Source organism: Haliaeetus leucocephalus, unplaced genomic scaffold (assembly GCF_000737465.1).
Source record: "Haliaeetus leucocephalus isolate CR32 unplaced genomic scaffold, Haliaeetus_leucocephalus-4.0 Scaffold161, whole genome shotgun sequence".
In the NCBI taxonomy this organism is placed as follows: Eukaryota; Metazoa; Chordata; class Aves; order Accipitriformes; family Accipitridae; genus Haliaeetus; species Haliaeetus leucocephalus.
The window spans coordinates 2,044,881-2,064,987 of record NW_010972597.1 but is presented as its reverse complement, the minus strand read 5'-3'; the positions used below and the strand labels follow the sequence as shown (position 1 = coordinate 2,064,987).

At 37.6% G+C, this 20,107-nt stretch overlaps 1 protein-coding gene across 4 annotated transcripts in view; it reads right to left on the bottom strand.

Moving 5' to 3' along the window:
• Positions 1-4,120: 4,120 nt before the first annotated feature.
• AP2A2 (adaptor-related protein complex 2, alpha 2 subunit) overlaps positions 4,121-20,107 on the bottom strand; it is a 52,249-nt gene continuing 36,262 nt past the window's right edge. For 2 of the 4 annotated variants that reach the window (XM_010562572.1, XM_010562573.1), the window contains exons 11-22: positions 18,789-18,971; positions 17,673-17,770; positions 17,268-17,499; positions 16,252-16,425; positions 14,188-14,351; positions 11,384-11,466; positions 10,528-10,617; positions 9,581-9,704; positions 8,682-8,798; positions 8,406-8,475; positions 7,614-7,748; positions 4,121-6,809 (exon numbers count right to left, since the gene is read on the bottom strand). In XM_010562572.1, the coding sequence (XP_010560874.1) occupies positions 6,732-6,809; positions 7,614-7,748; positions 8,406-8,475; positions 8,682-8,798; positions 9,581-9,704; positions 10,528-10,617; positions 11,384-11,466; positions 14,188-14,351; positions 16,252-16,425; positions 17,268-17,499; positions 17,673-17,770; positions 18,789-18,971 (1,548 nt within the window). In that variant the 3' untranslated portion in view covers positions 4,121-6,731. Of the gene's footprint in view, positions 6,810-7,613; positions 7,749-8,405; positions 8,476-8,681; positions 8,799-9,580; positions 9,705-10,527; positions 10,618-11,383; positions 11,467-12,366; positions 12,445-14,187; positions 14,352-16,251; positions 16,426-17,255; positions 17,500-17,672; positions 17,771-18,788; positions 18,972-20,107 lie in introns of all 4 variants that reach the window. The other 2 variants (XM_010562570.1, XM_010562571.1) reach the window with 2 other exon arrangements.

Genomic DNA, 20,107 nt, shown 5'->3' with positions numbered 1-20,107 from the left:
AGCAGCACAAGAGGTGCATGAATTGCCTTCATAGTATTCAACATCTTTGTTCTCCTTAATATAAATTTCAAACACAATCTTTAAACTCATTAGAAAACTTGTGTTTGCAGTCAGCTTTTTGCTTCACAAAGTGCTTAGTGTCTTGCTGCAAGTCAGTAGAAAATGCAAGATCTATACATATAATCATTATCCAGTATGGAGCATTATACATTCCATCTAGTAAGGAAAGACTGACTGTGGGCAGGCATCTAAGTTGTGAACTTCTGGCTGCCTATAAATAAATAAATCCTTAAAATGACTAAATTAAGCTTTTTTCAAATAAGTAAAATCCATTAAAAAGTCTTGTAACTAGAAATAATTCCACCAGAATTAGCCAGCTGGTTGTTTTATTGGCATCTTTGTGTTCTTAGCAGTGGATTAGAGTTTTTTCCTGCTGGACTGAATTTGCACTATATTCTTAACAGGAGTATTTTGCTCATTTGTAATTCCACCAACTTGCATTTTCTTAGTTGTCCTCTAGGGTAACTCTCTCATGCACCTTCAGTGCCTAGTTTAAAACCATCTCTTGCTGTGTTACTCACTTGTGACTTGTTAATTGTCCCATGTAATAGGAATGGTTTTCCATGAAACCCAAGTATGGAGGCTTTTGGCATCTAGCAAAGACTACTCGAGAAGACAAAGATAAATTTCTGCTATAATATTTTCTTTTTACATTTGACAGAGCGTTGTAGAGAACTCAAATATGAAGAAAAAATAACTTACAAAGGCTGTTCTACAAATGTCACTTTAAGCCGATGTGAAGGATCATGTCCATCTTCAACAAAGTAAGGATAGTTGAGAGATTGTGTAGTACTAAAATGGTTTCTTTTTATTTGGCCACCTGTAAGTAGTGGTATTTGTTAACTGTCACACCTTTGTAATTCAGGGAGAAAAATGTGGTTGGCATCTATCCAGCAATATAATGTTGCAGTGTAAGCCAGCTAGCTACAAACAACACTAATAAGATCATTTAGTACTAGGGATTTACAATTTAAACAAGGGATGTTGTCTCACTTGAAGTTGGTGGGGGTTTTGTGGGTTTTCGTTTTTTGGTTTGTTTTTTTTTTTAAACAAAACAAAACAGGGACCAATACTGCAGTTTTGGGGGACTTTTTTGTTGGGTTTTCTTGTTTGTTTTTGAAGACAGAAAAGGTCAGTTAGACCACAAATACCCGTTTTCAAATAGCCAAGGCAGCAAAGTAAGAAATTTGTCTCACCTAAATACATAATGTCACTTCAGTTGTCTCATAACGTTCTCAGGGATATTTTAGTTACAAGTGTGATGTCTGGTTGGTCATTAGGAGACTACTCAGAGAATCAAGGCTTCAGTAAAACTAAAGTCACTGCAGCAGTACAGCAGAGTTCACAGTTATTTGGGAAAAAAATTAAAATTGTTACATTCCAAACAATCCAAGCAAATTACAATGTTCAAGAATAGGAAAGCAACGAAGAGTTTTGCTTTTGCAAAAACTAATTTAAATTAATGTTGAAGCTAAAAGCTATCCCCTTCAAAGTTCAGGTATCCCCCAGCATTTTGAAGACTGAGTAATTGACTTTGCATCTTGAGAGTTTTCAAAAGTGTTGTGAAGCCTGGAGGAAGAGTTTTAGAGTTATTAAGGTTCATCACAATCACTAAGAAAGTTGTGGTTAAAAAAAGTTTTGTTTTAATTGAGACCAAGCAGACTTTTCTCCCCTTTACAGAGATTTTTCAAAAATATTTTTTCTGTAACTATCTGGTTCCCATAGCTGAATTCTAGCCTACATTTATACAACTATTTATACAACTTCCCACTGACCAAAAAAACCCCTAAAAGATAGGAGCAAGTCCATCAACACAGTTGGTTGAATGCTGTCAGAAAAGCAACGGTATAACAGAAAAACAGTACTATCAGAAGAGAATCTAAATCTCATCTGCTTATTCAAGCTATCACTTCACCCACCTATTCCTGTTAGTTCAGCAAGATATGTGGAAATCTACCTCTGCTTTGTTAACTGACCTCACTCACAGCCTAGAATCAACATTACACAGTTGTGCAGTTTTCAGCTTAGATTCTGGTGCTGACAGTTCAGAGTAAGAAAGGGATTTTCCTTCCTCCAGGAACTGTGCAAAAGGAACATGCACAATTTAGCATCTTTGTTAAACAAATCATACCAGGGACCTTTTTGCAAACTGTAAGTAGTCCAGTGCACAGCTTGAAAAAAGTTTATAGTTTATGATTTTCAGAAGTGCAAAAGGAAAATAGGGAAATCAAATCCTGTTAGTTTTCCAGTAAGGTCTGAGGTTTAACAGCTCTAAGACCTTTGAAAAGTCTCTGAACTCCTGCAGTAGTCATCATGAGAACTTGAGTCAATTGCTGCTCTATTTGTAGTTCTGTAGTTGACAGAACTGTTAAACTCTAAGGGTTGTGCTCTTCTCTCTAAATTTTCCACCATAAGAAAAAAAAATGTTCAAATACTTGAAAAGCTGCAAGCCTAAAATGCTGTATACAAATCCTAACTGATCCTCCCTCTCTTCCAAACAGGCTGAATGTTGAGAAGATGATGGTCAACACAGCATGTGGCTGCTGTAGGCCACTGCAGCTTCTTAAGAAGGAATTCCAACTACCATGCCAAGACCCAGATAACCCTGGAAAAAGGCTCATTACAGAAATAATTGTATTTCGTGGCTGTGTTTGTAACTTTGACAGTTGCATACACTAACCAGACCTCCAGATGGCCTCAGATACCAATTTTTTTTTTAATTAAACACTGATCACAATTTCACATTTCCACAGTGACTGCTCATTGCTGGGAGTTCTCTTGTATTGATTACACAGGATAGCCCTGCAGTGTGGCTTCCTGAGCAGCTACCTGGAGCGTCAATGAAGCTAACTGACAAAATTATTCCTGATCAGGAAGGGGTTGGGGGGTGCAGGGGAGGAAAAAAAATAATGAAGAACAAGCAGGGTGGGGGTTGGGAGGGAAGACCATGTCAGACTGTCTGGCCTTGCTCAGGGCAATATTTAACCAGAGAATAAGAACTGACCTAGGCACTGTGTGATAATAGAAATTTGACTTTTGAATAAAGTAGAAGGAATTGAATTTGCTAACTTATTTCTCATCATTTGACCAATTATTTTAACTGAAAATAAGTCTGTTAGGTTCACTATAGTTGAACTAGGACCTGTGGAATAGCCCATTACTTCACTGGAGAAGAGTGAGGTACTGAGGTGACTTGTTCCCTTTTGAAGTGGACACAAGCACTTGTGCTTGCCATCCATACACAGCTGCTATCAGAAAGCAAAGCACTACATGAACCAAAAGCTAATTGTGAGGTTTCTATATGCACCCTTAGTGGGGTGGGACATTTCTAGAAACATCATTAACACAGACACATAGTGGCTTTCAGACAAAGCAGAAATTTGCAGGGTATTTCTCTGCAAGAAATCAAAGACAATATGTGTCTGACAGGACACAGGTGGCTCGCTCACAAGCGGTTTCTACTTGCTGCTAGTATTCTTTACTACTTTGTTTGCAATTAATTCAAGAAAAAGTTGGATGAATGCACAAAAGCTCATGGTGCCCAGGTGCTTTTTTTTTTTCTTTTAGCAAGTTTTAGAGAAGTGCTAAGAAGCTGAAACATACATTTAAAGCTTGAGTGAGGTTATTTAGCAGTTTAGATACTCTTCTTTTACAGCAACATCAACTTTTTTACAAGTCCTGCCTGTGTTAATACAGGTGCATGCTTCATAGCCTCAATTACACCCCACTGTTACACCAGTTTACTGCAGCATGCTCTATACTTACTGTTGTTAAACACTACAGGAAGACAGATGTTACATCAAGTGGGTTTTTTGGGGGTTTTCGGGGGTTTTTTACCACTTATTTGTAACATGTGACCGAACACACCAAAACAAAAAGCCATAAACAAACTCAGTGGGGGAGCAGAAATCTGCAGGCCAGGTAAGACTCAACTGAACACAACCCACCAGTAGTTTGCAGAAAAGAATTTACCATTACACATCAATTGTTCCATAACAACCATTTCATGCAAGTATTCTTTACTATTCCATGCCCCCAGACAAAAAAGGACAGTTTGATTACAGTTCTAATCATTTATTTAATCTTAATATGTTCTTCTGATGAATATAGTCTAATATATAGTCTTCTATATGAAAATTCTCCACTTAATTTGACAAGAACTTTGTTTTATACAAATAAGACAATCACCATAAGTATTACATACTGGAGTGTAGGTCAAGAATGAACATATGCTACCTGTTTTGCTATTCAGTTATTTTCACATGTCAATGCCTGAAAATACTGTACTTAAAAACAATAACACTGTTTACTGCAGAAATTACTTTGTCTGCTTGACAGAATACATCACTTTGGTAAGTTAACCATCACTCACAAAAAAAAATAATCAAGTGTTTGTCCTTAATTTGTTCACTTTTCTGCTCACGGCTTCATTGAGCTGACATTTAATACAAAGTGTGAGCAGTCATAAGCTTAACACAGTCACCACTAAAAAGACACTTTCCCTCACCCCCATCCTTCCCATGTTTTTAATGCACATTTTAGCACAGATTGAACCAAAGCAAAGTGAACTGAAGTAGTGCAGTGTCTCAAGGTGTCCTTTAATGAGGGCACAGAACATTTTCAAGGGGACAAGATACACAACAGGATTTGAAAAAAATGAAACAGAAGCTCCTCCCTGTCTTTGCCAAGACTCCCTTTAGTTCAGCACATCAGATTTTTAACATAGCAGCCAACAGCACAATTAAGATAACGGGTGTAATAAAGAGACATATGGCATCCAAAGGACAAAACATAACGTAGTCCATCAGTTCTTTGCCAACTGCCCAACCTGACTGCAGGAACTACTCATGAAGATTTTCAAAGACCATGTGTGTGATCAAAGAGTCTCAATTAGCTACTTGAAACACCATAAAACAGCCAATTGTTCAAGAGAACTTTTGCAGAAACACCAGGTCTATAGCCAAGTTTTCAGTCATAACATCCACAGTTACCAGCCATTTCTGGAAAAACAAAAACAAAATCTCCCCAAATCCAAACACCACAGCCAAACCTTTGTGCCTCATTTCTCACTTGCACTCAAATACGATCACTAGCCTTCAACCAAACCAAATTAATAATCACCCAGTTGCATCGTTTAACTCAAAGCACTGAAGAAAAAAAAGCAAGGCACACTCAATCATGCAGAATCCTGTCCCCTGCTGTGCACTGGGCAGCATGACAGGAGCCTCATTTATATATTTTCAAGGTCATCACTATCACTCAAAACGTTTATTTCATGGGCACACTTGGCTGTATGTGCTGTGAGACACCAGTCCCAGGCTTCCTCTAAATAACCTTGAGGAAATCTTGATCTGAGCTTCACTTCTCATATCAGCAGTAGCTGACTTCATTCATCATGACCTGCAGCATTTGCTGACAACTGCCCACAATTTCTAACTGCACTACCTCAGCTGCTTTGTTTTAGAAGCCTTTGTTGCTCCTCAAGGCTTGAAGAGTGTGAGCCAAAGTTGGGTCCACTTATTTCTGCAGAGAGGCTGCAAAGAGTTTGCTGATGTGGAACAAGTTACAGAGGCTTTGGTTGTAAAAACCACTATAAAAGCTGAACATTTTGGGGCCTTCTACTCTCAGTCTCAACACAAGTCTTCTACACCATGTTGGATATTTGTACCACCGCTGACAGACAGGAAACTGTTCAGATATCAGTTATTCAACCTCTCGAGTTTTAACATTACTGTGCACTGGGGAAAAACCTTATTATTTAAAGTTACATTTTCATCTGAAACAGTGCATGCCTTTACGGCCCTTCGAGGGCCCATTTCTTCCCACATCCACTTTTATACAGTGCCAGACTCTGCAGTTAGTTATATCACATCATTAGAACTATTACTTGCTAAATCTGATGGGAAACGGAAAAAAACACAGAACAGAATATTTAGCTTCAGTTTGACTAACAATGGACAAGCATGTACTCATTCACCTCCTACCAGAGAAGCTCACCTCATTATTTGAGATAAGCAGAAGGATTAAGAATACCTTTTGTGTTCAGTCCACTTTCCAAAGATCAGAAAAAACATTAAGATGTAAAGGATTACAAGATTAATACTTTAAGACTCTGGTTCTGTGGCATTTTTCAAATACAAAGATTGGTGACACTCAAATGTTCACTTTAATCAGATTCAAACACATCTTGGAATCTGCCCTTCCATCCAGTACAAGGCTTGTGGCAATGTTCAACTTTACAGAGTTTTGACTCTACATTAACATCTGAATTAACCATTACATCTGTTTCTTTCAGCTCAGAGCAGAGGGAGTACCTGTTAAATGCATTAAGGGAGAATGTTACCAGCCATTTCCAGTTGAAATCCTTGGTTACCACATATAAATCAATTTCCCTTTAACAAGTTTAAAAGCCTGACCTCTGCAAAAAGAAAAAGCACAAAACAGCACTCCCACCCTTTGTGTAACACACTAAAAGCCATTTTTAATGGGAAGAGTCACTTTCCTGTACTGTACATTTTATAGTCTTAATTTCAAACAAGGGTCAAGTCCTATTAAGGCAGGGAGCCAGTATTGGTTAACACTGCAGTACTCAGACAGTGATGTACAAGACATTTATTTGCAGTATGATGACAGCGATATAAATGAGAAAACCCAAACTGACATGGTTAATATTAAAACTGTTCTGACAGCAATTCACATAATCTCTGAGATACAGCTTCTTTACTTGTTCGTAGTGTGAGCCTATACATCTGAAAAAGAACATAAAATATTATTTACTTTTTAAACACAGTTTGGCATCAAATGAACACACAGTCAGCTAGTGAAAGCTGCCAGTTACCTCTTACTTGTTTTGTTAGATTTGGTAGGAAAAAAGACCTCAAGTTAAAACATTCAGAGGCAGCCAGCCAAGTGATACAGCTTTTTCAAACCATAGGCTGGAGCACACCTTCAAACCGTTGTTGAAAGTTACCATTGTTCTAAATTTTTTAGGCTTTAACAGCAAGGTGTTGTCCAAAATTTTTCTTTAAGAGGAGTAAATGTTGTGGAAAAGTCTAAACACTCTCTACCACCACTTCCTCAGAAGACAGGAGTCTTACAACCCAAAACTTATTTTGAGTCCTCAGTTAACTTTGGCAAAACCTCTATCAAAATGCTTGAGGAAAAATATTCTTAGCATTGTCTTTGTTTGCTTATGTTTTCTCTTTTAACCAATCATTCTTTTATTCATTTAAAATGGCAAAGGTAATTATACTTAATTTTGTCCCAAGGTGCATAAAACAGAAACATTAAACGTTTCAAACCTTCAAGAGAAGATGAGACTCCACAGAGTCTGGAATAATACAATGATGTCTTTCAACAGGAAAGGCAATTGCTATGAAGAAGCAGCTTACCAAACTGGGCCAGGATCAGCTGCTATAATTTCATTTCATGTTGGAGTCTGCAGTCACAATTAGCTATTGCAATAGTGATTTTAAATAAATACCTTAAGAAGTTACAGATATTTATTTCAAACAAGAACTTGTATTTAAGCTGTAGATACTTAAACAGATTACCTGTGCCTGGAGGTTGGGTTCAAGGCGCAGCAAGCATCCAATCTGAGTAGTTTTTGTATGGATGATACCAGCACCAACAAAGTTGGCAGGATTGGGATCTACCTCCTCAAGTAGGGCTGACCCAAAGCCAATTATCTATGAAAGAAGCCCAGAAGATTTAGATGTGGGGACAGCAGGACATCAATACCAATTCTACCCAAGCACAGCCACCACCAACTAGGAAAACAAGTAGGAGACTAATTTTTATTTGAAGTGTTCAAGACACTAAAGAATTATCCAATACCAAATTTATTACAACAGATTTTTTGAAGTGACAGAGTGACCCTGATAATGAACTGTTCCTGGAAAAAAAAAATGGTTCTTCTCAAAAACAACCAAGAAATAAGTTAAATTCAACACAAGTCTCTCCTGTTTTTGATAAAGCCATTTCTGTCTTACACTAGTCACTTCTGTTTTGCCTAAGGCAGCCAGTTCTACAAAAAGTCACTTGGCTTCTTTTCTAACTAGTAACTCTGGTCTAAATTAAGGCTTGAAGTATCTTCCAATTCAGTTTTAAGCACCGAACTGGTGTTTTCTTAAATAGCTTCAAGTTTTCAGCTGCTATTGAAAACTATCTAATTCAAGCCACATTGAGAAACAGTCCATTTAACCCAGCACTGCTAAGGGTCTGTTACACAACATGGACCTATGCTTTAACAGGATGATCCAATTGCCATATAAAACAAAACGTACTAAGTTTGCTTATACCACTACCCTTACGTTATGAATTAAAGATACCATACTACCACCCACCTTTGCTTTTGTGATCTCTGCATCCATCGGGTGTTTTGCTTTAAAGATATTCTGTACTTCTTGTTTTGGACTGCAAGACAAGACAAGATGAATACATGGTATAACACCTGTATTATGTACAGCATTGTTCAACAGCAACTAATTATATCGGGAGAGTTTGTAACTCACAGGATTAAGTATGTGTTGGGGCATGCAGCAGCTACATTCACAATACACCCATTTTCTTCTCTTGGCCCACCACAAGAGCCCCAAGCTCAAGTACAGACAAAGTCTTACTTGCTCAGTTGCTTCCAACGCTGAAAAAAGTCTTGAGAAGACATCTCTGTCGGCTGGAAAAATTTATTCAGTGTGATGGGTAACTTTACTGAAAGGTTTTGAAATGTTCCACCATACCTGCATATGGAATAGAAAGAACACAGTGTATGCAGCACAGTGTCAGCAGTCTCTCAGCATAAATCAACCAAGCAATTGAAGATGAACACTAAGGTGCAATTGTTTACAATTAAAATCCATCAACTGCAGATAATGCTATTTCTAAGATACAGTTTAAATCCACTGTTTAATAAATTCATTTGCTCTGCTTAGATGGCACATGAAAGTGAATTGGCAGAACTCCTAATAAGGATCTCTCAGTTTCAGCATAGGTTGTTATGTTTCTAGATAGCACCCATCAAAGGAGTGAAAACACATCCCTGTGAAAACATACCAGTAAGAACCAGTTTAGACTAGAATAACACAATGTAGCCCAGAAATCAGGATTCCCCAAAGGCTTATGTTGAGTGGACATAAGATTCTATTTGGCTGCATGCATTTCCAGTCCACGTTGTTTGCAGAAGTGTTCTTGGTTTCCAGAAGGGAGACATTACTGCATACATTCCTGTCAAGATTTCTTAAGCAAACAGGAAGACTGCTGTTTTATACAGATAGCAGAAAAAGAAGTCAGAGACATTTTATCAGTAGTGGCTTCTTGATTAGCTTTTTTTGTTTGTTTTTTTTTTTTAATCACATTGTTCCAAGTGGATTCCCTACCTCCCCTAGTAGCTTAAAGCTTAGATAGATCAATTTTTCAAGTAAGTCATCTACCCAAGACAGCTTTATGTGTCCATATTCTACACTTCAGTCAGAGGACAAGGCCAAATCTAACATCTTTCACCCAATTAATTCATGTGTTTTACCTGAATTGAATGTTCAGGATTGGAGCTTCCATAAAGTCTGACACACATTCAATGTTCACAACCTGTTGAACCTGTGCACCTCCATCCACTGTGGGGTCAACAGGTTTTGTCTGAAGATTCAGGCATAAGAAGTGGTTAAGGAAACTGATCAATGAATTGATAACTAAAAAAACCCCGCAAATCCTCCAGTAAGCTACATGAGGAATTAGCATCGTGTCCATTCATTCTCTACATGCTACTGAATATTCAAAGCTCAATTCTTGTACAGCAAAAAAGTTTTGGTGGTTTTTTTGGGGGTCCCCCCATACTGACACACCTAGAAGCAATGACTCCCACAATTCTCAGTTATTTGGATATTCTTAAAGAAAGATACCCTCAAAAAGCTATGAAAGCACTGAATTCACAATAAAAACCACTGGACTATCTCATTTCAATGTGAACATTACAGTGAGACTTTGAGTCAAACAAGCTTGATTACATAGTCTCCCAGAAATCCTAAATTTGCAATACCAAGCATCAAGGACAAACTGTAAATTAAGAGCTTATTTTAAAGTGTCATCGTCTTTATGTACATGTATTCTTCTACCTCCTTCTCAAGTCTGAGGTTATCTGCTAACACAGGGCTTGAAGGACACCACATCTATACCCCTGCTACTTCATGACCGTGGAGAAAGCTACAGAATTGCATTATGCATTTGTCCAGCCTAATTTCTCCTTATTTCAACAGTAAAATTTGTGTTTGTAACCAGACCTTTAAGGAGAGAATCTTCTATCTCTGCTCAAGACTTGCTCTTTCTACCAGAACTTCAGACAGCTATCAGTAAGTTTATAATTTCTTCATGTTCAAGGACACCATGCCTTGATCCAGCAGCTTTATTATAATTTTGTGTGGCATAAAACACAAAACCCAAATAAGAACAGACACAGGCTACTGCATTTAAGGATATTTGACTGTAGGTCATCTGAGCAGATTACTGTTGGAGTAAAATTCAAGAACTGTGTTGATGTCTTATTACCATAGAATATGAACATACGTCCTAGAAAGAAAACAAAAGACATGAGGATTTTTAGGTATGTCATATGTAATCATACTGAACTACTTGTGCTTCAAGTACCTAATACATTGTCTTTCTACCTTTCTTTAAAACAATGTTTAAAAAACAAAGCATAATTTATATGGTTTATCTTACCAAGATATTCACAGTTCAAAATTAAATAATAGATAAAACAAACCATCAGTCCTCTCCCACAGGCAGTTAAATAATCAGAAGAAGTCTTTTAATTGCCAGAGAACGTTACTTTCTATGTAAAGAAGCTATTATGGTACCAAGAGTGATGCAGAAGGGGAGAAGTAATCAGTCCTAGTGTTGGCCTGTGTTTGATTCCCAGCTCTTTCCTACATGTTTTTAGTATCTTGTGCATTAATGTACTATGCTAGACATGTCTGAAATGTCTTGTATATCATATTACAATAAGCTATACTGTAGGATACAAAAGTTGAGGAGAATGGTCCTTTATAACCCTGGCTGTACCAGCCTTACAACAAGGCAGGAAGAGCTGGAGCTTACAGTACCACTTAACACTCCCATTTCATCTCAGCTACCAAAACAACCAAAAGGTTTAAGGAAACAAGAACCCACACAGAAGCCAGGGACACAAGAACAATGAAGATCTTAAGACAGGTTAGGTCTGAAATCACATTTCCCTCTTAGAGTAACTGAAAAGCAAGTCCTATGTGCAATATCATGCTGGCATTGCTACTGATAATGCAGACAGCTAACCACCTGGCCTGAAAGATCTTACCCAGGTTCTGTCGAAATTCAGATTTCAATCCAATTTGTAACAACTGATTCTCAAATAAGACTCCATTATTTTTACACACAAACCTAGGGGAAGAGAGGGAAAACGTGTTTTAAATTGAGCCATATTAAACAATACTTAGAACCACATAATTCAGGGTTTACACAGAGGATGAAGATTGTGGTTAACCTAGAGTGCATCAGTCTGAGAGAGGCCTTTGCAGAAAACTGCAGTTAGAAAAGACAATTTTACAACCAAAACCACCACTTGTAGGACACTAAAAGAACTGAAGTTATTTGATAGGATGTCTGAGAAACTATGAAGGAAGCCACAATATGCTAGATACACACACACACAGAGTCTATAAAGGACCAGGCAACAGACTAAGATTTTTCTTATTCATATTCTTGACAACTTCTGAAACTCATTAGGTTGGTGCAGAATTGAAAAGTTTGAAGCTTTGACTGTTTAAACCTGAAAGAAAAAAGAATCCCTTGTTTTACCAGTTTTGTATCACAAGTCAACTGAGAGCTGTACTTTTTTTTTTCCATTTTGAGAGAGGAAGCCCATTCTGCAGTGATTTCAGTCCTTTCTATCACCCTCCACTTAAAAGTAGAAGAGGTGGTCAGCAAACATTAGCCTTTTGCATACAAGGCACTTAAAACATACTCCCAAATCTCAGTACTGTTGACAAGTTACTCTTATGTTTTTCCTTTATTTGTGAATAGTTACAAAACTTAACATACAACTGACATTGCCTCATTTTAGAGCAGTGTGTGACAGCACTGGCTCATAAAGGCAACTCTAACCTGTGTATTCATGTGCTTGTCATAAAATCCACAGCATCTACAGATGTGTTCTAGTCACAAGTCTGACAGTACATGTTTCTCTAGTTTTGCTGGTATTACATTAATGCACAATATAGTTTTGCTTTATAACTATATTCTGGAAGTTGCCCAGCCTTGCAAGGTTTTAGTATTGCTTACTTGTGAAAAAGCTCATCAGCATCATGCACAGTATCAGCTGGTTCCTCAGAAACTACCTCAGATGAAGCCAGGTCAGGGCTAGTTCAGGCAGCACAAAGGAAGAAAGGCAGTAGCGACAGAGATAGGAGTTAGTAAAGACAGCTTAGTGCTTAGTTATTTCTTTTACCTCCTTCCTCAAAAATGGCACTGCTGAGTTTAATGCATGAAAAATTTATTAGCTGCCCTAGCTCAGTACACCTAGAAAGGTTTTAGGCATTAGGCAATGTTCTCCCCCACTTCTCTCCCCCACCCCACCCCTCCCTGATTGTTAGGAACCAGCAATTCTTCCCAAAGACAGGAGACAGCTGAAGGTGTTCAGTAGCTTAAATTTCTACCTCTTAAAGAACAAAGTCCTTTTAGGTGTTTAATTGTGACAGCAAAAAAAGTTTTAGTCCAAAACCATAAATGTAGATGTATATTAACTACTACCAATGTGTGCTTTGAAGCAGAGGTCTCATCAACCTCAGTGGCACTTCTATCTACAGCTGCACAATCAGTTCTTAAAAACACACAAGTATGAAGTGTAGGCAAGAATATACAGGCACACAGAGAATGACTTACCCAAGTAACAGATTAGAAACAAAAGTGACAACAGCACTAAAAAGAGGCAGGAAACTGTAAAAGGCAACTTCTCAGTATCATTAGAGGAACATTTCATCATCTATAGACAGACCAAGGGGTTGGGCAATGCTATACTTTCTTCTGCAGAAAGAGAAAACTCTTTTTAGGTAACTTCTGCTTATGAAGCTACTAGTATTGGTTTCTTTTTTTTCCCCCTCAAAAAAAAAAAAGCTCTAACAAGCTTATGTAGCTTCTTGAAGTCTTGGTATTGTGTAGCACGATTAAGCATCGCTCATTGCCTTCCAAGAGAAACATAGGATCAAGTCTTAATCCCTGCAAACCTGCAACAATACATTGCCTAGTATAAAATTTTGATGAAAGTCTCAATAATCCAGGCAGATTACTTTCACTAATTATGTCTTTCATATTAAGATGCATCGGAACTTTGCCATATCATTCAAAATTTGGTCCTCGACAACAATAACATAGTATTTGGCCAGTAAGATGACAGATTTTTAAAGACATTCTGTGATCTTATACTATTTATTTCCAAAATTTTAGCCAAATAGCATTTGAGTGTAGCCATAGTGACTTTTAATATTAGCAGAATTAATAACACATTGCACCTACACTATACTTGGTAATGTAATTCGGAAGATAATTGTATCAAATCACCTTAAAAAAAAAAAGCACTTGTTTTTTTCCCCCTTTTCACACCTGTTTGTCAGACAGTAGCAGAACAATTTAAGTATATCTTGAAATTCTGAGAGCCAGTATCTCTGGATATAATCCATCTCACTGTTCCATTATCAGCTTGCCGTAAGCAGACAGACACAAGAATACTTTATGGAAATAAGAATAAACATATTCTATAAACATATAAGAATAAACGTATCAGGCCAGATAACCCCCAAATTCAAGATATATTGAGATACACAAGCAGCTTAGTTTAACAAAGCAGCAAAACCAGCATGAAAACTAGGCAATACTGTGTGGCTAATATCCTCAGGTTGATTACTACAGACTCAGTTTTCCCCATGAGCAGAAATATTCAATAAAGATAGCACATCCAGCATAGAGTTCAAGAACACCTCCCTTGCTGCACAACTACCACCTAGGAATGCATTCAATAAGCTGGAACAAAACTGAAAGTTATCGCATGTGGTTTTTTCTCTGTTTTAACAGAAATTCTTCAGATTCCTTACAGTGTGACTCAATTACCTCGCAAAGTTGTCATCAGAACCAGGAGCAAGAGGTGCAACTGCAGAAGCTGAATCTGAAAATACATCCACCAGCAGGCTGCCACTAGAGGACGGTGGGGGAGCTGAATTGGTGAGAGGGGCAGCACCCAGACCCAGCAGATCCGCAGATGGAGAAGGAGTAGACTAGGGAAGACAAGACACTTTGGTGTTACACTACAGCAAAACTATAACAAAGCTGTCTTTTGCATAGACAGCTTCGCTATGGTAAAGTGCCTCTCCCCACCGCAAATCAAGCTTTGAATGGATGTAGGAGGCTCCACGAATGCAGTTATCACCTTGCATTTCAACTTAAGGTTATTTACAGATATGGCTTTCTTTTTTCCTTTGAAGAGAGTTATGTCCATCTAACAGTTAAATAAAAAAAACGCACGATTCATCTGTGTAGAATCTGATTCTGCAGAAAAAAAGACAATATTTTTCTCCCTCTCAGTTTCAAGGGAAATTAAGTACTGCAGGGAATAAAATTCAAACGTGTTGCTTTTCTTTCAAGAAGAATCCAGCAAGAAAGGCAGTGGCTTTTACGCAAACCTAAATTAAAACATCACAGCATCTTTAAAACTGATTATCAGTTTAATCCTGGGTTTTTGAAGCTTGGCAAACCTTAGAAACTATGTAAAACGTAACCAGCAAAAAAGCAGAGCCTGTAGCTAGTTCAAGCTGCAAACACTAAAGGTAGAGGCAAGACCTTTAAAAAATTTTTTTCCCCAAATAGAACAAATCAAGTCGCCAGGACAGAGTCATGCAAGAGAGGCTGCATATATGTGCCCAAGTCATGTGCAAGAACAAAGCACAGACTGTTAAACAAAACGTTCATGTATTAGACCTACAATACACCAGACATGCTGAAGGTAAGTCATGGGATGCATTTGGATTGAGGCTTACAAAAACAAAGGTTTCAAACAACTCAAAAGTTATCATATACTCCAAAGACTGAATTTGATGCAGTATAAACACAAAAATTCCCTAGCAAAATAATTTTCAGAAGCCAACTGGTAAGAACTACTGAAAAGAAACAGTTGGAATTCCAATTTGAAATATATATATTCTTGGCATCTAAGCTAGGGTCACACCAAAGCCACCGATGAAGGTAACATAGCAGAGTTTTACGTGGCTGCAACTCGTAAAGTGAAGCTCAAAGCATAATGCAATTTTAACTGCCAGTCACCTCAGTCAATTTGGCATGCAACGAAAATTTGGCAACTTTTCTGCTGGAAACGTATTTCTGTCCATTCCACTTGGAACATCTGCTCTCACACACTGCAATAACTAAGAGTTAAAGGATTATGCTTTAACAAACTGGGCAGGGAGTGTGCTACAGTATTTCCTCATCTTAGGTAGTCTACTACTACATCTCAAATGTAATTACAAGTTATGCTAGTCATTAAAACCAGAAACAAGTATTACATTATGGGAACAATTCAACCTACTAGCTTTAACTGACAACAAAATGAGAAGTTTCAGCTCAGAATAAACAAGCCTGTGGCCTTGTCTACCATAACTGAACTCAAACAGTACTGTCAAATAAACAGTAACAACATTACATTGATTTAAGGACACCTATGTTAAGTGTTGTCCACTTCTAGTAAAAACAGTAACAACCCAAAACAAGATGCAAAATATCTACCATGTTAGACAAAGCAGAGCAGATGACACTTTGAAATTCAAGTTACTCCCTTTAAATATGTTAAATTTTATCATCTCACCTTCACTGCAATTTCACCAGCAAGGAAATTCCCATTTCTATGTTAACGGCAGTATATTTCAAAGTAACAACGTAAAAGCAATTTTTTTAGGCTGCAGATAATTTGTCCCCATTTACATAAGATTTCCAAAGGAAAATCTCATCCAAGCATGCGGTGGGGGGAAAGCAGCTATATGTTCCCCTGCTACTTTAGAGCAAATACCCATAGTCTTAAAACTTAAGATGAGAAGTTTTAAACCCCTAAAAAGCCACCTTAAGGAAACCATTCTTTTCTCACTTGCACAGTGTCCAAATTAGTGAAATAACAGCTTTTAAACTCACAACAGCACTGGCATTGACAGAGGCAGGTTCAGCACTTCCATTCATATCAGAGCTCCTCTCCTTTTTGATCTCTTCCAGGTCAGTAACTGTGCCTGGGCCTTTCTTCTTCTTGAGTTTCGCCAAAATAGAAGATTCTCTCTCTGGAAAGGGAGGCATTTCTTCCAGCACTGTAGCCTTATCACAGAAAAAAAGTGTATTAGTTAAACTTACAGAAAAAGTCAAACCAGCTTCTGAGTCTTTGAAGAGATACACCCTTATAGATTGCATAAGGAAACAGCAGAAGTAATTATCCACAGAGAAGACAACTATGCAGTTTATTGTACAGTGATGGAGTAGACTTGCTTTAAAAAAAAAATTTTTTTTTAAACTTTCTGAAGTCCTCCCAAAGCAGTTGTTTAAGAGAGCAGGAGCATATCACTTCTCTGGTACAGTGCTTTTAAATTAAAAAAAAAAAAAAAAAAAAAAGGATCATAGTAGACCTAATGGTCCTTAAGTCAAACAGTCCCAGACTGAAGCCATAGAAGATTACCCAAGGATCTAGTCAGACCTAAGCATTCATTAGCTGTCAAGACTAAGTGTGCCATGCTCTGGCCAGACCTGCATCAGGTTAAAGCACTGTAAACTTCGAGACAAAAAAAAAAAAAAAAAAAATCAGCACAATTACAAGTTTCCTGCCTACTATCAAGTAAGCCCTCAAAACAGAGCACTAGCTTTTTGGTATCCGAGTACTGTAGGACCACGTACTACATCAGCTTTCACTGGCTTCCCAGCTCCAGATTAGCATGCTTCAACAGTCATTTGTCCCACTAAAGCAATAACAACTTCAGTTTTAGCTCTAAATTAAAGATGACTGTAGCTGAACTAGCTAGATTAAAAGAATCAGTGCCCACATAATGGATCCCTAATCCTGCAATAATATTTCTGAGCAATCAGGTAAGGTTTAGTGGAGTTTACTTGTTGACAGAAGACACAGCTAAAGAGTTCTGCATAATTAAAAAAATAACCTTTATACCTACCAATATATCAGTACTGGCAATAGTACTGAGCCTCAAATACTCAACAGCTCTCTGCTGCAACTCAACATCAGCATTCTTTAGCTGACTGTCACTGCGCAATACATCTTGAATTGTAGTTTTGATTTCTGGAAACAGGTTCACAAACTTGATGTAGGTAGACAGAAGCAGAGCTCTGGTAGGAACACTACACAGATGAAACTTGGAATGTAGCAAGTTGAACTGGATGAGGGGACTTAAGATGGGAAGAAAAATAATTTGTTCAGTTTTTGTAGACATGGTAATTCTTAATGCATTACTATCAAGAGCTGACTCTTTGTTAACTGGCCTTTAGGAATATTAAATAGAGATTAGATTCTTTACAGAAAGTGTTACTACTTCAATTCAGTGTTTTAGAAGGTGTTTTACCTTGATCTTGGATCACCTGCTATCAAATTTCCAAATTCTCCCAAGATGTAGCCACCTACTTTTACAAGATTCTCATGGCATGCTGGAGCTTGAAGGGCCTGTAAGAACACATTAAGAGTCATCAATCTGTAGTGTATCAAAAAAGATCTTTTCTGTCACTTCCATGTCCAGTTTCCTAGTCTACATTCCTGTAAGAGACCATAGGTCTAGGCACTACAGAGCATTTATGAGAAAAGCATGATAGGTGGTATGACTTTATAGAAGAATCTCTAATGTAAGTATTACTTGCTTAAGAGCACTCTTAAGCCCATCTAGCAGCACTGTGGACTTCTGAGGACAAGATACAGCTGCTTAGGTTAACCCTTACATCTTTAGGGGTGTCAGAAGGATGTTAATATACTTAATTTAAACCTTGCAGGAATGTGCTGAAGTTGTCCAAGATAAAAATACTGTCTTTATTGAGTATGAAGAAACACATAGCAGGGATGAGTTCTGAAAGTCAGCTTAAACATTTAGTAAAGAAAATTACATAGAAAGCCCATATGAAGAATCCAAATAAAGTCAGAGCAACAAGACCAGACATTTGAAAGTGTTCTCCTTTAATAGCTCAAATTCCAGTTTTATCAGATCCTGAACACAATGAATGGGTATATGCTTCCAGAAGGATTATCAAGTTATCATTTTGAGTGTTTTGGATTCCTGCATGCAGAAAACTTTAAAAAAAGGCAAAAAAAGCCACCCTGTAAAAGGCTTCTATTTGTACTACATTTCAGTAATTTTCCAGGTAATGCAATTTCCTAAGCCATCCAATCAATGCCATCCACCAAAATAACAAAAAACCCAGCATAACACACCCTGCCCTCCCTCACCAAAAACAGAACAGTACCAGGTGTAGTCTACATTAAGCCAGATAAGCTTCTCAACTTAATACAGTTGCTGGCTCTAAAAATCTATGATGCTAGTCTTACAGAAAGCTTCAGCAGCATTTTGTGAAATATTCAGGATCATATTTCTCCTCCTCCCTAACATGGGGAAGCACACACACTTGCTAGATCACATGGTGTTTACTTAATTCCTACCTCATTTTGAAAGTGAATTGAAAGCAATTATTCTTACCTCAAAAACAGTCTTTGCTGCATACCCTTGAACATCATCCCTGTTGATGACAATCTGAATAACTCGATACCATACTTCTTCACTAACATAGTCACCAGCAATGCGAATCAGATTCAAGATTGTATCCACATACCAAGTATAATCCACTGCATACTTCTCAGCTAGAATTGCAACTTTGAGAACCTGAATACACATAAAAGAGAATAAAGGTTGACTAGCTTCTACTATAAGCTGTGTATCAAGATTCACTTTCATATACACCTAGCGATACCTCACGGTAGCCCAGAAGCCTCAGCTTCAAATACATCAGCTTGGTCACTTGCTCCCACAGTTAAGGTGAAAGATGAACATTTAAATTCTGTGCCAGAACACACCAGTTGCCAGGTACTTAATGCTTTCCCCATAATGCATTCAAATATGTTGCATCTGTGGCTTTTCAACTGTGTACCTAAGCAATCAAGAGCAATTTATTGAACATTTTTTGTTTGCTATAAAACCACCATCTAAACCATCACTGAGACAGGACCAAATAGGAAACTGGAGACCTCTAAAAGAAAAAGAGTGGAAACTCAAGCTAGCATAGACAGACCAGAGTCTCCAAAATATAGCTGACTTTTTCAGGTCATACTAAGATTTCTGTATCCTGAAGCAAACAATCAGCACAGAAAGAGACATCCACATAATTTGTTATCAGTTGCATTTATACTGACCTATTCTTTTAAGAGTAGTAAATTAACAGAATGCAGTTCACATTATCTGCCACATCAGGGTAGATTGCCAACAGCAACAGGACAGCACAAGAGGTAACTCAACACTGTATTCTATGTTAACTTCTCCACTCAAGAAAATTCAGCACTTAACTAAGCTAAATAATTACCATAAGTACAGGTTTTGGCTACCATTCTAAGAAGGCTTTTAAGTGAGTATTTCAACTCTTGCATTTTTTTCCTGCTGGAAAGGAGATAGTTATCATGCCTCTCTTTTAGCTGATTATAAGGTATTGTTTTGGGGAATCCTTAGACTGAAAGTTATCACAGCATACACAGTATGAAGTTCTACCTACAAATAAGTATTTATCACACTAATTTTCAAAGCTATTAAAGAGTTGACTAGAGTAGAACATAACCCTCAGATCTAGAGATTGGATTTGCTCAAGCATTGATAAAATTCACTTTACTTTCTATGTGCAATGCCCTGAAACCAAGATTAGTTTTTAAAATTCCTAGTTTCCAAGGGGTTCCCCACCCCATTACTTTAATTTAAATGAAGAACATTCTTTGCTATTAGACTACAAACTTAGGGTTTGGGGTGGGGGGTTG